At 39.9% G+C, this 14386-nt stretch overlaps 1 protein-coding gene and 1 pseudogene across 2 annotated transcripts in view; both read right to left on the reverse strand.

Moving 5' to 3' along the window:
- Cdk15 (cyclin dependent kinase 15) overlaps window positions 1-14386 on the reverse strand; it is an 85138-nt gene that overhangs the window by 61102 nt on the left and 9650 nt on the right. For both annotated transcript variants that reach the window (XM_027941844.2, XM_027941843.3), the window contains exons 5-6: window positions 5629-5723; window positions 4594-4656 (exon numbers count right to left, since the gene is read on the reverse strand). In XM_027941844.2, coding sequence (XP_027797645.2) covers window positions 4594-4656; window positions 5629-5723 — 158 coding nt within the window. The remainder of the gene's footprint in view (window positions 1-4593; window positions 4657-5628; window positions 5724-14386) is intronic.
- Window positions 733-1016, reverse strand: LOC114097844 (elongin-C pseudogene; annotated as a pseudogene).

A 14386-nucleotide genomic window follows, 5' to 3' on the forward strand; every position in this document is an offset into this window, starting at 1 on the left:
ATCTCAGCAAATGGCACCACCATCCCCCTTAATACTCAAAGCCAGAACAGTTCTTTCCAACACTTCCTTTTCCAGTCAATGCTGGGTAGGTAGCTGATCACATATGGAGCCACTTCCCTCCACCATCACCTCACATGGCACCACCGTTGTGCCGATTAGCCTCACGGTCAAGGCTGAGACTGGTAGGCACCAGCACTTAGGGAATGAGCAGAGGAAGAGAAGCCTACATACTGTGTGAGTGGGAGTTGGGGGTGGCACAGGTAGGATAAATCAAGGAGGATGTTGGGTCTGGATAATACAATATTTTTAAAGAGTATTTCCCTCCTTTCAATCACCACACTTGTTATCATCATGAGCTTTACAAAAAGAATATCTGAGTTTACTCCTTTCTTGTTTAAAACCATTTAATGGGTCCTCATGTGGCACAGAATGACACAGGCTCCTACTCATTATCTCATCTTTACCCATCCCTAAGTCTGCTTACTTTAAACTCTAGCCTTACTGAATTAGCTTTGGTCTCGGGCCTGTTCCATGCCTTCTCTGGCATTCTGACATTTTCACTAGTGCCTCCATCCTGGGGAAATCATCCCCACTCCCACCTGCTTTGATTGGATTACTTTTTCCTTTTTGCCTCCATATACCCCCAATAAGTTCCTCTGCTTATTAGTGTATCCCTCACAGATCTACAAAGCCCTTGAAGCCAAGAGGATGATTCTTTTATTATAATTTATTTTATTTTACCATCTGGGAAGTTCCAGCCATCAGCAGTTCCAGTGCAATTTCAGGTGCAATTGGGAATTCAGGAATCTCAGTGGAGCTGTGTACACTTTTGATAGCACATGTGAAGGATCTCTCTAAAACTGACCTCAATGGTTTCATTTCTGGCAGACTGACTTGGGCCATTTTAGTGTACGTTCTCTTTTTACAACATATTCATGACCATCAGAAGATATCAGTGTGACATAGATGGCATCAGGGTCTTCACCGCCACTATAGGTTTTCTCCTCTCTATCCATTACGTTTTTATAAAATTCAAATGCAGTTCCACAGGAACATTAGTAGTTTCTCTCAGTCCCCTGACCACTGATGTCACATCCCCTCAAACAATTGCAGCCCCAACTCCAGGACCTCCGAAGAGGATGATTTTTTAACTGTATTTCTTGTATTGGTGATACTCTCCACCATGCCCCTCTTGACTTCCATGACAAAGTATTTATCAGGTTGTGTACATTCCTGAAAGCTGCTCCCTTTTGTCACTTGCTATCCTGTCCCTCTTATCCTTAAACTGAAAGTTCCATCCTCAATCCTCTTCTCTTGATGCACTTTTGGTTATCTACTCTCCTTTTTTTTTGTACTGGAGATTGAACTCAGGGGCACTTGACCACTGAGCCACATCCCCAGCCCTATTTGATATTATTTAGAGATAGGGTCTCACTGAATTGCTTAGTGCTTCACTGTTGCTGAGGCTGGCTTTGAACCTGCAATCCTCCTGTCTCAGCCTCCTGACCTGCTGGGATTACAGGCATGCGCCACCATGTCTGCCTACTCTCCTGTCTTTTACTCCAAAATTCATGAGTTAACTACCATCAGATCTACATCTCCAGCTCACAGCTCCCTCCTGAGCACCAAGATCCTCCTCAATTGCCTGCTGCTCATCCCCTTTGGGTATCCCATCTCAACTGGACATGTCTTCACAGGACTCTTCTCCCTCCCCAAACCAACTTCTCCTATTTCTATTAATAAAGCTATAATTCTCCTTGTCAATCAAGTTCAAAATGATTTTGAACAGCCCCATCCTTTTCTTCCTTGTGCCCAGTTAGCCCTCAAGCCCAAAGTAAACTCTTCTTTATTATTGTTTTTCACAGTTCTTTCCATTCTTACCATCACTACCATAATTTAGGCCTTTATGACTTTTTACCTATATCCATGCCACCCAATGTTTGGTCCTTCACCAGCAGCATCTGTATCACTTTGGATTATGTCAGAAATGCAGAAACTCAGGCTTAACTTTAGACATACTGAATCAGATCCCCTGGTAACTTGTCTGCCAATAGAGTTTGAGAAGTGCTAGACTAGACTACATCCTAGATAACTCCTAACTGGAATCTCTGACTCTAGCCTCTGTTTCCCTTTCATCCATCCCACAGATCACAGTCCTAAACATTTCCTTCTGATTGTGTCATTCTCTCTGAACTCAAACCCCTGTAATGACTATACTAAGGAATAAAGTCCATACCTCTGAGAAAATAAGGCTCTCAGCCACCTAATCTATTTCCCTAGACTGTATACCCTATTTCACTAATATTCTCTGTATTTCAGGCCAACATAACAAAAAATGCAGTATGGCACTTATAGAAAAGAATTTTAACCAGGTGTCACTTTTAGTAACAGTAAGTCTGGTTCCATGAACTCAGGCATTATAGTGGTCCTCTCAAATTCTGGATCCCTTGTATGCAAAATAAGTAAGTCAGACCAGCCCTGTGCCTTGAAGCTTTGTTGACTGCAATCCACAGTAAGAAATACATACACATCCAGCATTTATCTCCATACATAAATATAAGTATGGTTACAACCAGAACAAAAGTTGCACAAAATAATATTTGCTCTAAGTGAAATGCATTATAATGTTTTCTATTCGCTTCTCATTCATTTTATTTTGTTTTTAAAATGCTGGTTGCTAATCACCAAATTGATTTTATGACCCACTCATTGGTAAGAACCTGTAGACTGAAAAACACTGTAGTGCTTCTAGCCCTAACAGGGCAGAACTCAGGGTCCCTCTTCCTTAAGCACATCCTTGACTTCCCACTCTGTGCCTTTTCTGAGAGCATTCCCTCCCCCAGGACCATCTTGTGCTATTCCAGCCTCTTCAAATGCAGTGCATCTTTTAAAGCTTGAAACTTTTCCAGCAGTCTTCTTTGCAAGTCTACAGTACCAGGTCTCATTTCTTACTTGGCATAATTCACAAATGTCCCACGGTAACACCAGTGTATATATCTTATCTTCTGTTTTTAGGTGCAAGGTCCTGAAGGTCAGGAATCATGCCTGTATCTTTTTATCATTGTCATCATTTTGGACAGTGTCTGGTTATGTAAGTCACTCAGACCTGAAAACCTGTCCTTCTCCGTTATCTTTCTTCTGCCTGGTCTTCTGTTTAATCAACACTCCGGTTCCTTGGCCCTTCCATCCTCTACTGAGCAACTGCTTAGCTTCACTTCCTATCTTCAGTTTAGACACTGTCTAGAAGCTGCTGACCATCACTTTAGCAATCTCCTCATCTCCTCTTGCTTACCTGGCTTTTCTTTTCACGGGTCTGGTAAAACTAACTCTGGATCAGTCCAAATGTTTACTTTCTCCAATTGTCCTCCATTCAAATTGCTAAACACTGACATAAAAAAATAAATCCCATCGTCATGCAGATGAGTTAATGGACTTCATCCTTAGCAGAGTCCTCAACAGACTAGACATTCCTTCTTGGTTTCCCTGGTTAGTTCGTTATCTCATCATCCATAGTTATATTATTTTTTTTTTCCCACTCTACAGGTTTTGTCCTCAATCTTCCCTACCAGACCCAAGACTAGGTTAGGTCCACTCACCATGTATTTCCATAATATTCTTAGTTAACGTGTATATAGTTCTTAGTACTGCACTTCAAACTGCCTAGTTGAGTCCATGTATCTTATTTCACTTTAGGCTCATTGAAAATAAGAAACATAACTTGTTATTAAAACTATAGAACTTAATATAACACTGAGTACTCAGTATTTCTTGAGTGAATGAATAAATGAATACATAAATATTAGTTCAATGAATAAATATATCCTATACAAATCTCATATGGTTATTCTAAGAGTTGATCAATTAATTAATGCCAATAAAACCTTAGGGAGTAGAAAGTATGAAATATAAATGACTTCTAAAATTTATAATGTAGAATTACTGCTAGTTAAGCATTTACTATTATTTCTATTCTAATGACTGAGAAAATGGAATTTAGTCCCATATGTATAATAGGATCCACTAGAACAAGCAATGCAAATTTTATCATGGGCCACAGTAGTCTCCCATGAAAAAGGCATTTATTTTATGAAGACCTACCTTAATTTCTTTTCTTTTAATATAATCCTTTTTAATTAGTTTATATTTCTGAGGACACCTTGACATGATGTTGATGACTGACAGGGTTACATTACCCAGAAAATAGCTAGATATTGCTCCAGTTCTCAAGGGACAACTATTTATTTATTTGATGTTTCTCTAAAATATCAGTGAGGACCATCTCTTATTTGGTGTCATGGTACTTGGCTATGTGATGTAAATCTGTTTCCAAATTCTTCTGTTGTAGCTGGACTATGGTGGTGCATGCCTGTAACCCAGCAGCTTGGGAAGCTGAGGCAGGAGGATTGCGAGTTCAAAGCCAGCCTCAGCAAAGGTGAGGTGCTAAGCAACTCAGTGAGACCCTGGCTCTAAATAAAATACAAAATAGGGCTGGGGATGTATCTCAGTGGTGAGTGCCCCTGAGTTCAATCCCTAGGACCAAAAAAAAAAAAAAATCTGCTATGGACAGGAAAGCCTGACCTTTGCAGTACTCACCCTGACGTTGTGAGGATGAAGCCCTCCTGGATGCTGAGACATATACTGGGCCAGGTCTGTGTGCTGAATGGAGCAGCAGAGGAAGAGAAGACAAGAGTGAAGTCAGGGGTGCTGGGATGTTGTCCTAAAGCAGACCACAGACCTGACCATGAAGGACGAATGATGAAGTTAAGGATTTTGAGACCAAGGTGTTAAAGGAATATAACCAGGTTTTCTGAGACTACACTGTTAAGGTCAAACACAATGTGTCTTTCTGACAGGCTGCTTATAGAAGGAAGCCTGTTTCTTGGCACAAATGGAGATGCTCATTATGAATGACTGGCACTGAACACAACACAGGAATTTTTCACCCTCCAAGGATCCTTGGAGGCAAGGCAAGTACATGCTCCTTGTGATTTCTTTTTGCTCATTTGAATCTTTTTCTTTTAAAAGTACAAAATGAGTTGTTCTTTAATAAGCTTACATATAATTTTAAAATATTTGTGACATATCTTGGTTATCAATGAAATAAATGTTGGGTTCTGCTCAACTAGTGATTAAAAATAGGTTGTTTTTAAAGGGCAAAATTTTATGTAGAAGGCAAATTCAAAATCCTAGTTTATTATTGGTGGAGACAGGAAAAGAGACAGCAAAAATAGTGGACAAGGAAGCCAAGTGTGGTGGCACATCCCTGAAATCACAGCAACTTGGGAGGCTAAGGCAAGAGGATTGCAAGTTTGAGGCCAGATTTAGAAATTTAGAGAGACCCTGTCTCAAAATTAAAAATAAAAAGGGCTAGGGTGTGGCTCAGTGGTACAGCAACCCTGGGCTCAATCCCTAGTATCAAAAAAATAAAAAATAAAAAGAGTGGACAAAGAAGCTGGACTAAAGATGGATACAGGAACATTAAGGCTTCACAAATCACAATATAATGGAAATTTCCATGCTCCCTTCCACATTGTAATGAAAGTTTTACCATGCCATAAAATATTAACAGATTCATTATACAAGCACCAGGCCTCTCCTTCATGTGTTATAAAATGCTGGATAACTCACCATGTATTCAAAAACGAATGTCAGGGTCTCTTTGGTGTGAATTATGTCATGCAGAAGCACAATATTGGCGTGTTTCAAGCCCTTCAGGAGAGACGCTAGAAAGATTAAACAAAATATTAAATCAATCACTGATAACGAAAGTCCTGTTTTAAAAGCTATCAAGCCGTATTTATTTTTTAAAACGTTTCAAATCAAGCATTCTGTTTTCTTACAGCAAGAAATAAATCTCTCTGGAAAGAATACTTAAAATGACAAAGTCCATTATTTTTTAAATGGTAAAATCACTGCATATATACAACTTATCATTCTTACAGGCTAGAATGGTTGCAAAATCTGTTTCTGTTTACCTCATCAATTTCATCAAAGCACTCAGAGCACTTTGTGAATGCTCTCCTCTGGGAATCTCATCATCCCTGCTCCACAGCAATAGGAGTAGGGGCCTGGAGAGATAAAGGCCGCTGGGAGAGCAGGAAATAGATTGTCTGCCTTCTAGAGCAGGACTTTGCAACGTAGGACTGGTTTCAAAATGCAAAGTCCTGCTAGTGGTCAACAGGGTCAGTGGAGGTGATTATAACTGGGAAGCATAGGGCGAAGATTTGTTGAGGCATATTAGAGAGTGGAAAGGCTTTCTTAGGGAATGTCGCATACCACTGTGGAAAGACAAAAAATGCAAACTTGAAAAGAGAGAGCCGACTTGGGAAGTCAGGGGAAGAGAGGGGAAGGGCCCATGAGTTTCTTGACTCTTCAATCACAGGTTGCTCTTAGATGGCTAAAGGCAGCCCTTTAAAAGGGAGAAGTAATCACAAAGGCCAGGAGTGGCTGGGAACAGAGTTGAAAGGCTATCATTGAGGGCTCTAGAGATAGGAAGACCCTGTCTTCAGGAGAGCAAAAACCAGAAAAGCCACCATAAAGAGATGATAAGTCTCAGCTCAGGGCATTCCTGAATGAATAAATAGTGTCTTTAAGATTTAAAAGAAGGCTGGGATTGTGGCTCATCGGTAGAGCGCTCGCCTAGCATGGGTGGGACTCAGGTTCGACTATCAGCACCACATAAAAATAAAGGCATTGTGTTGTGTCCATCTACACCTAAAAAATAAATAAATATTTAAAAAAAATACTTAAAAGAGGGTTGGGATGCAGCTCAGTGGTAGAGCACTTGCCTAGCATGTGTGAGACCCTGGATTCAACCCCCATCATTGAGGAGAGAGAGAAGGAGGAAAGAAAAGAAATGTCAGTATAAAAGTTCTGTAGGATACAACTGCATTTCACAAATCTCTTGCACCAACTCCCTCCTAGTATAGAATTCCCTAAGATTAAAAACAAGCAAACAAACTTAAGTACTCAAATTGGGGAACAAAGTTATTTCCTGCATGAATCTTATCCAGTTATAATGAATCCTTATTACAGCCCTCTGACAGCCATTCTCCCTTCTAATGGGGACACCTCTGTTTTTCTCTGTTTCAACCCTCTTCTGACTTAGTCCATGCCCTTCTGTTGTGGCTGACTTCACTTCCATTCAATGTGGGCATACAACCCAACCAGAGATCAGCCCCAGTGATGGATGATTGGTTCAGACACAGGCACAAAACCCAGGCCTGGGAGAGCCCTACTTTGGTGGTACCATCAGGAAAGAGGTGCTTTCTTTTCTACCGTGAGAAATGAATTTGTGGGATTTAGCCAGGAATTGCTGGTACCAAATTACCAACACCTGGTGACAGCAGGCCTAGGAATAAAACTAAGGCAGAGAAAACCAATGTTGAGTGATGGAGATACGTGGCTTCCCACCATCACTGTTTGTACCCTGCAAACCTTTAATTATCAGATCTGTGGGCTAGTGCATTTCCTTCTTTATTAAGTTGGTTGGAACTGGGACCCTCTTACCACCAAAGGAGTTCAAAATCCTATTATGCTCTAATTTATACTGTTTGCTCCCAAAGTCTTTTTGGACTAAATTCAGTATTTTGCTTTTACAAATGCACTGTTTTATAAATGTAATCAGCAAGTTCCACAGGCATCTGTTTCATTTCTCAAGTTCCAGACCAAAGACTACATGGGAATAGAGAGATGACTTTCTCTCTCTTTTGGATGCCCCACCACACCACCTATTAACACTCAGCCAGAGTAAGCACTTAATTTATCAAGCATATTTATTGAGTGTCTTAAGGGAGAACTGTCTGTGGAGCCAGAAGCCCTACATGAATCCTGGCCCTGTCACTTTCTATCTGAGTATCTCTGGAGAGTATCTCAACCCAAGTCTCCATGTAGCCACTCCCAGTGAAAAGTCCTATCAGCTTTCCTGACTTTACTCCGCAGGATTGATACGAGGATGGACTCCGCTCCCTTTTGCAGAACGCTTGGAAAGCATTACTCAAAGGCAAATTCAAATTAATGTCCTCAAATCTGCTTCTCTATGCCCCTTTCACACTGAACCTATTAAACCCCCACACCCAGTCTTAAAGTCTTGCTTTTGGTATGTTTCTGCAAGAGTTTTCAACACTTTCTGTATTTATAACCATGACTTCTGACTATTTACTGAGAATGCTTGTATTTTATGTATATTTTTACTTATAAATTGTTTCACAATTTTCCCCTCTTATACACATACAATCGCACACACACCACACACACACACACACACACACACACTACAAAGTATGTATCAAAATTAGATATTAGGGGCTAGGAGTGTGGCTCAGTGCTCCAGTGCTCTTGCCTAGCATGCACAAAACCCAGGACTTGATACCTAGCACCCAGTGTTCTTGCCTAGCATGTACTAAGCCCTGGACCTGATCCCTAAAAAAAAAAAGGACATGGTAAAGCTGACATTGCTAAGAATATTAAGATTTTTAATACAATTTTAGTCTTAATTATATTACTAAAACCCCTTATGCTTATTTTAAAAATCATGATTGTATGTTTTATTAATCATGATGACTTCAAACTATCATTTGCTAAAAAGCTCAAGGAATGATATCTACTTGGATGAGACTACTAAAAACATGAATATAAATCTTTATTTCATGTAATTTTCTTGATTATTTTACTTATTAGGAACTCTGCCATTTCTCTGTTTTGATTTATATTTGTCTGATTAGTTTTATCTACAGGTCACAGTTTCTTTTATTTTATTTTTTTAGTTGTAGTTGGACACAATACCTTTATTTTACTTATTTATATTTATGTGGTGCTGAGGATCGAACCCAGGGCCACGCATGTGCTAGGCGAGCGCCCCACCACTGAGCCACATCCCCAGCCCTTACAGGGCACAGCTTTTTTTGCAGAAATATTTTTAAGCCATTCATTCATTTTATGAAGGTTCGCTGCTCTGGCAAATGGCTACTTCTCTCTACTCTTTTTTTCCCCACACCCTCACCCAATCCATCAGCAAATCTGTTGGCAAGACTTTCAAGACATTCCAGAAGCCCTCACGGGCCAGGTCCTCTGCACTCTTCCTGAGCCAAGTCACCATCCTACCCTGGCAGAACTGCTGTAAATGCCTCCTAACTGGTCCCCCTGATCCTACCATCTCTTCCACAGCTAACCACTGGGATCCTTCACTGGAGAGGGATCCACACCCTGCAGTGACCTTTCATCTCACTCAATAAAATCCAAAGTTCCTGCTCTGGCCAGCCCCACCTCTGCTCATCCAACCATGCCCATCACTCCTGGGCATCTCCTCACACTGCCACCCTGGCTTGCTGGGCTTTAGCCACATTGGCCCCCTACCTATTCCTGGGGAACTTGCAAACACAATTCTTCTCTGAAGTCTCAGGTTTGCAATCCTTTTACTTGCCACTCTCTTTCCTCAGCTCTCTACACACTTCCTTTAGGATTTTGGCCAGATGATACACATTAGGTCTGGGCTTCTTTGGCCACTGTAGATGAAAAAGCAGCTCTCTACCCCATCCCACCCCAGTAGGCCTCTATCCCTGGACCCTGCTTCATTCTTTCCCATAGCACTTACCAGCACCAGACACAAAATACATACATGCACACGTGTATATACATGCACACATACATTTACTGTCTGCCTTGATCCTTGTGAATATAATATTCATCAACAATAGGGACTTTTATCTTTTTTTGCTTATTGCTGTGTCTAGGGTACACAGAACAACATCTGGTATATTCATATTATCAATAAATTCCACCCATTGTTGGCTGGTAGAGAGTGTTTCTGATTCAGATCCTTTTATTCCTTGTTTCTTTAGTCTTCTCCCTCCCAAATGTTCTGCTTTACGGCCATGTCTATTACGGATATTTTTTAATATATTTATTTTTCAGTTGTAGGTAGACACAATATCTTTATTTTATTTATTCATTTTTATGTGGTGCCGAGGATCAAACCCAGGGCCTCACACTTGCTAGGCTAGCTCTCTACCTCTGAGCCACAACCCAGCCCCTACTAGTGCTTTTTTAATGCCTGAGACTACTGAAATAGCTATGTGGAAACTGAATTTTACTGAGTAATTTATAGGGAGTTTGCATGAAAGAGCCCATAATGTTTAAAGCTTTTATCTTGTGGTGGCATTGGTATGTGGTTGAGTGTATGCACTACAGGACCAAAAATGTCTTTAGCTTCAAATATGAGAGTCTCAAACCCAGGGAAAAACAGTCTTTCTTCAAATTTCAAGGACATCTTATAATCTTTGCAGTAGGATGTAATGCCTGTTCTGCAGACTAAACATATTGAGGATGAAAAAGTCAACTGAGAAAAAGGGAGACAGATCCTAAAATCAGCATTCTGATTCTGGTAAAATTGCTGTTTTCATAATCATATTTCAAGTATTATCTATCTATCTATCTATCTATCTATCTATCTATCTATGTAACTGGGGATTGAACCCAGGGGTGCTCTACTTCTGAGCTACATTCCCCAGCCCTTTATCTTTATTTATTTTTAAATTTTGACACTATTCTCACTTAGTTGCTGAGGCTGGCCTCTAACTTGTGATCCTTCTGCCTCAGTCTCTCCAGTAGCTAGGATTACAGGCTTGTGCCACTGTGCCTGACATTATTTTTGTTTTTCTTCAACAAAAAGACACACAAATAAATGGGGTGCAGGGTGCTTAAAGCTCCAGACAAGTCACAATGGGGTTTATTTATTTATTTATTTTAATGTGGAGCTGAGAATCAAACCCAGGGCCTCCCACATGGTAAGCACATGCTGTACCACTGAGCTATATGGTGCTTCTAAAGTAATTTCAGTGATGGGGGTGTAACTCGGTGGTAGAGAACTTGCCTGCCATGCATAAGGCCCTGGTTCAACCACCAGCACTGCAAAAGAAAAAAACAAATGAAGTAATTTTATAAATGATATCAATGATAATAGCTAACACTCATTGAGTATTTAGGCCATCCCAGGTATTGTTGTAAGAATTTTGTATGTATCTACTTGGCTTGATCATGAAAACATCCAGAAAATCAGAAGAAACATGAAAAAAGAAACACAATCCCAAAGATCAGGAAAAATCATGCATGGTTGATTTTGATTCTGTTCATAAGATATCTACAAATCTAGATAGTAATATGATAATGTGAGCTATTTCAAAATTCAGACAATTATCACTTTCATCTCACAATGATAAGAGAATATTTAATATCTTGGTTTTGTCCATTTCATTGGATTTTGTGTCTTAATGAAGTTTTAGGAAAAGTAATGCTTTTCAAGTGCAATGGGTCACAATGTCTCTTCCTTGTCCTGGAGATGTGAAGAAAATATGGAAGATGATGACAAGGGAGAGCAAGGCTGTCTCCCCAAGTCGTGGTGAGTGCCTGCAGGTCAGAGTCCTCTCCAGACTGTGGGATCCTTGAGTATGGATTGAATCCATCCCTATTTTCCCATCTCCAGCACTAACACAGGCCTTGAATGTGGTGGTCAATAAGTACTGAGAATTAATAAAGAGCAGGCCACTTGTAATGAGTTTATGTAGGAGTCAATAAGGCAACCCACCTCAACTCCCACTAGACATTGAATAAAAAAGAGTCGGTGTGCTGGGGTGTAGTTCAGTGGTAAAGCTCTGACCTAGCAGGCATGAGGCTCTGAATTTGATCCCTAGCACTACAAAAAAAGAAGAAAAAAGTGGGGTTGCAGTTATAGTCCCATTTTCTCTGACATGGATCAGGTCAATGAGTCAAGTTATACATTCCAATAAAAGATACAATCTAGATAAACATTAAGACAAATGTCAGATATGAAGTTATCCTCTGGGCGGGTACGGTGGCGCATATCTGTAATCCCAGTAACTCAAAAGGCTGAGTGAGGTAGGAGGATTGCAAGTTTGAGGCCAGCCTAAGCAATTTAGTGATGCCCTAAGCAATTTAATAAAACCCTATCTCAAAATAAAAAAATAATAACTAACAGGGCTGGAGATGGGGCTCAGTGGTTATATGTCCCTGGGTTCCATCCCTGATGCAAGAAGAAGGAGAAGGAGAAGAAGAAGAAGAAGGACAAGAGAAGGAGGAGGAGGAAGAGGAGGAGCAGGAGGAAGAGGAGGAGGAGCAGGAGGAAGAGGAGGAGAAGCAGGAGGAAGAGGAGGAGGAGGGGGAGGAAGAAGAGGAAGAGGAGGGGGAGGAGGGGAGGTGGAGGAGGAGGAGGAGGTTATCATCTGATTTTTCTGGAATTATAATTTCCATCACATACCTTCATTTTGTTTTATAAAGATCTAACCATGCACATGTGAATTTGCTGTGTGTGATGTGATTTGCTTGCATTCCACTGCAGACTATTTATCAATGTTTTTATTTTAAGACAGGGTCTTGCTAAATTGCCCAGGCTGGCCTTGAACTTGCTATCCTCCTGCCTCAGCTTCCCAGGTAGCTGGGATTACAGGTATGCTCCACCACACCAGGAACAACTCTGAGATTCGAATCACACTCCGCCTTTGTCTCATCCCATGACCTCAGTAAGGCTCCTTGGACTATTTTTTGGCTTACTTTTCTCTTGTATGGATTGGAAATAATTACTCTGTAATTTTCCTAAAAGCAAATGGTCTTAAAAGATCCTTAGCTGAAACTTTCCAATTTAGAGAATGCAATTACAGGTATTGTAGAATCGATGATGGAATCAGAATTGCTAAATATACAATATTATTTTCTTTAAAAATGTTTCTTCCGCATTTTCCTTAATGTTTATACAGAGAACATCATAAAAACAGATTTCTATTTTCACTTTTAATCTTGTTAAAAAAGAAATGCTTAGACCAAGCATTTCCAAATTTATATAATAAAGTAGAAAAAATTGTAAATAGAATAGACATGGATTCTAATACCTAATAACTCTTATTACTAGCTCTGTGACCTTGGACAAGTCACCTAACCTCTCTGAGACTCAGATTCTTTCATCTTTACAACAAAAATAACGCTTTTTACTACCAAGAGTTCATGAAGGGGTTTAAAAAATTGATTATGGAGAGGGGCTACCTTGTATGCCTGGTTCTTAAAAAAGGTTAATTATACGATTGCTTCCTAAGAAAATACTGGTAATAATCGAAGGTCCTAGGTTTAAATCAAAAGTTGAACATTTGTACAAAGATATTTAAAATAAGGTATATTACTAAGATATTGATGAAGAGTTGAATAAAATGAAGACTCTTCATCCTGACATAAAAAAACAAACATATTTTCTTCTAGATATGAGAAGAAACATTTGAAATATAATTTTGAGCCAATTGTGAAAGATTTTCTAAGTTTTTGCAAAAGCTTCTGATCTTTTTAATTAGCAAAATAATGTAAGAAACATGTGCAGTGCTGTGTACCTAGCAGTAAGCAGAGTGCTTGGCCACAGCAGGTACTCAATAAATATTTGTAGAATGAAAGCATAGGAAGTTGTGGATTTTTGAATCAGAGAGATTTAGTTTGTGTCTTATAGTGCAATCATAACACCTATTTCTAAAGGTTGTTAAGAAGATTGAAAGAGGTATAAAAAGGACCTGGAACTTGAATTAAGACGTTTTCCTTAGTGCTGTTTATACTTTTGCTAATTTCATAATATTATATATCAAGATCAAATGAAAACAAATAGTATTGTACTTGACCAGACTAATAAACTGCCACGTGTATTCTCCCTATAACATACAGAGAGACTGTTCATATAGCAAAATCCTCCTCAATTCGTCTCTGGCTGCTTTGCCATCAGAGCAGCCAAACTGCTCAGAAGTAATTCCTGCTTCAAGGCTTTTTAAAGCAGGCTGTGGTACTCACTTGGTTTTTCTGCACTTGGCTTTTGGTTGCCTTTTTAGCTAGTGACCCTGGATTTTAACTAATGAACTCCAGCTGTTCTTATTTTGCCTTCCAGCCCTACTCAGTTAACCTCCTGTCTCCCTGGGCGCACATCCTTCGAGTTCTTTCGGGAGAAATGGGACAGTGCCAAAGTTCTTAAATGAGGCCTCACATCTTGAAGGGAGAGGGCCTCTCTGACAAGGACTCCAAGTTTTTATATTGATGGAAAAAGAAACATTCGTTGTTGGAAACTGGAAGCCTAACAACCTCCAAAGTGTCAAAAATCCTTTTGTGGTTTTTATTATTATACATTGCAAACCTTTCAGTAAGGGAAGTTCATAAAACCAACCAAGAGTATCCTCAGTTCAATACTAAATGTAATTGTAAGCACCTGTGACCGGGAGGCAGCTCGTTGGTAAAAGTGCAATGAAAGAAGCATCTAGCATACAGAACAAGACAGATCCAGCTTTTCTGAACCATGCTGAGAACCATCTGTTAGCAAATCCAGCAAAAAGATTTCACTGTTAGCCTCAAATGT

This window comes from Marmota flaviventris, chromosome 11 (genome assembly GCF_047511675.1).
Source record: "Marmota flaviventris isolate mMarFla1 chromosome 11, mMarFla1.hap1, whole genome shotgun sequence".
Taxonomy (NCBI): domain Eukaryota; kingdom Metazoa; phylum Chordata; class Mammalia; order Rodentia; family Sciuridae; genus Marmota; species Marmota flaviventris.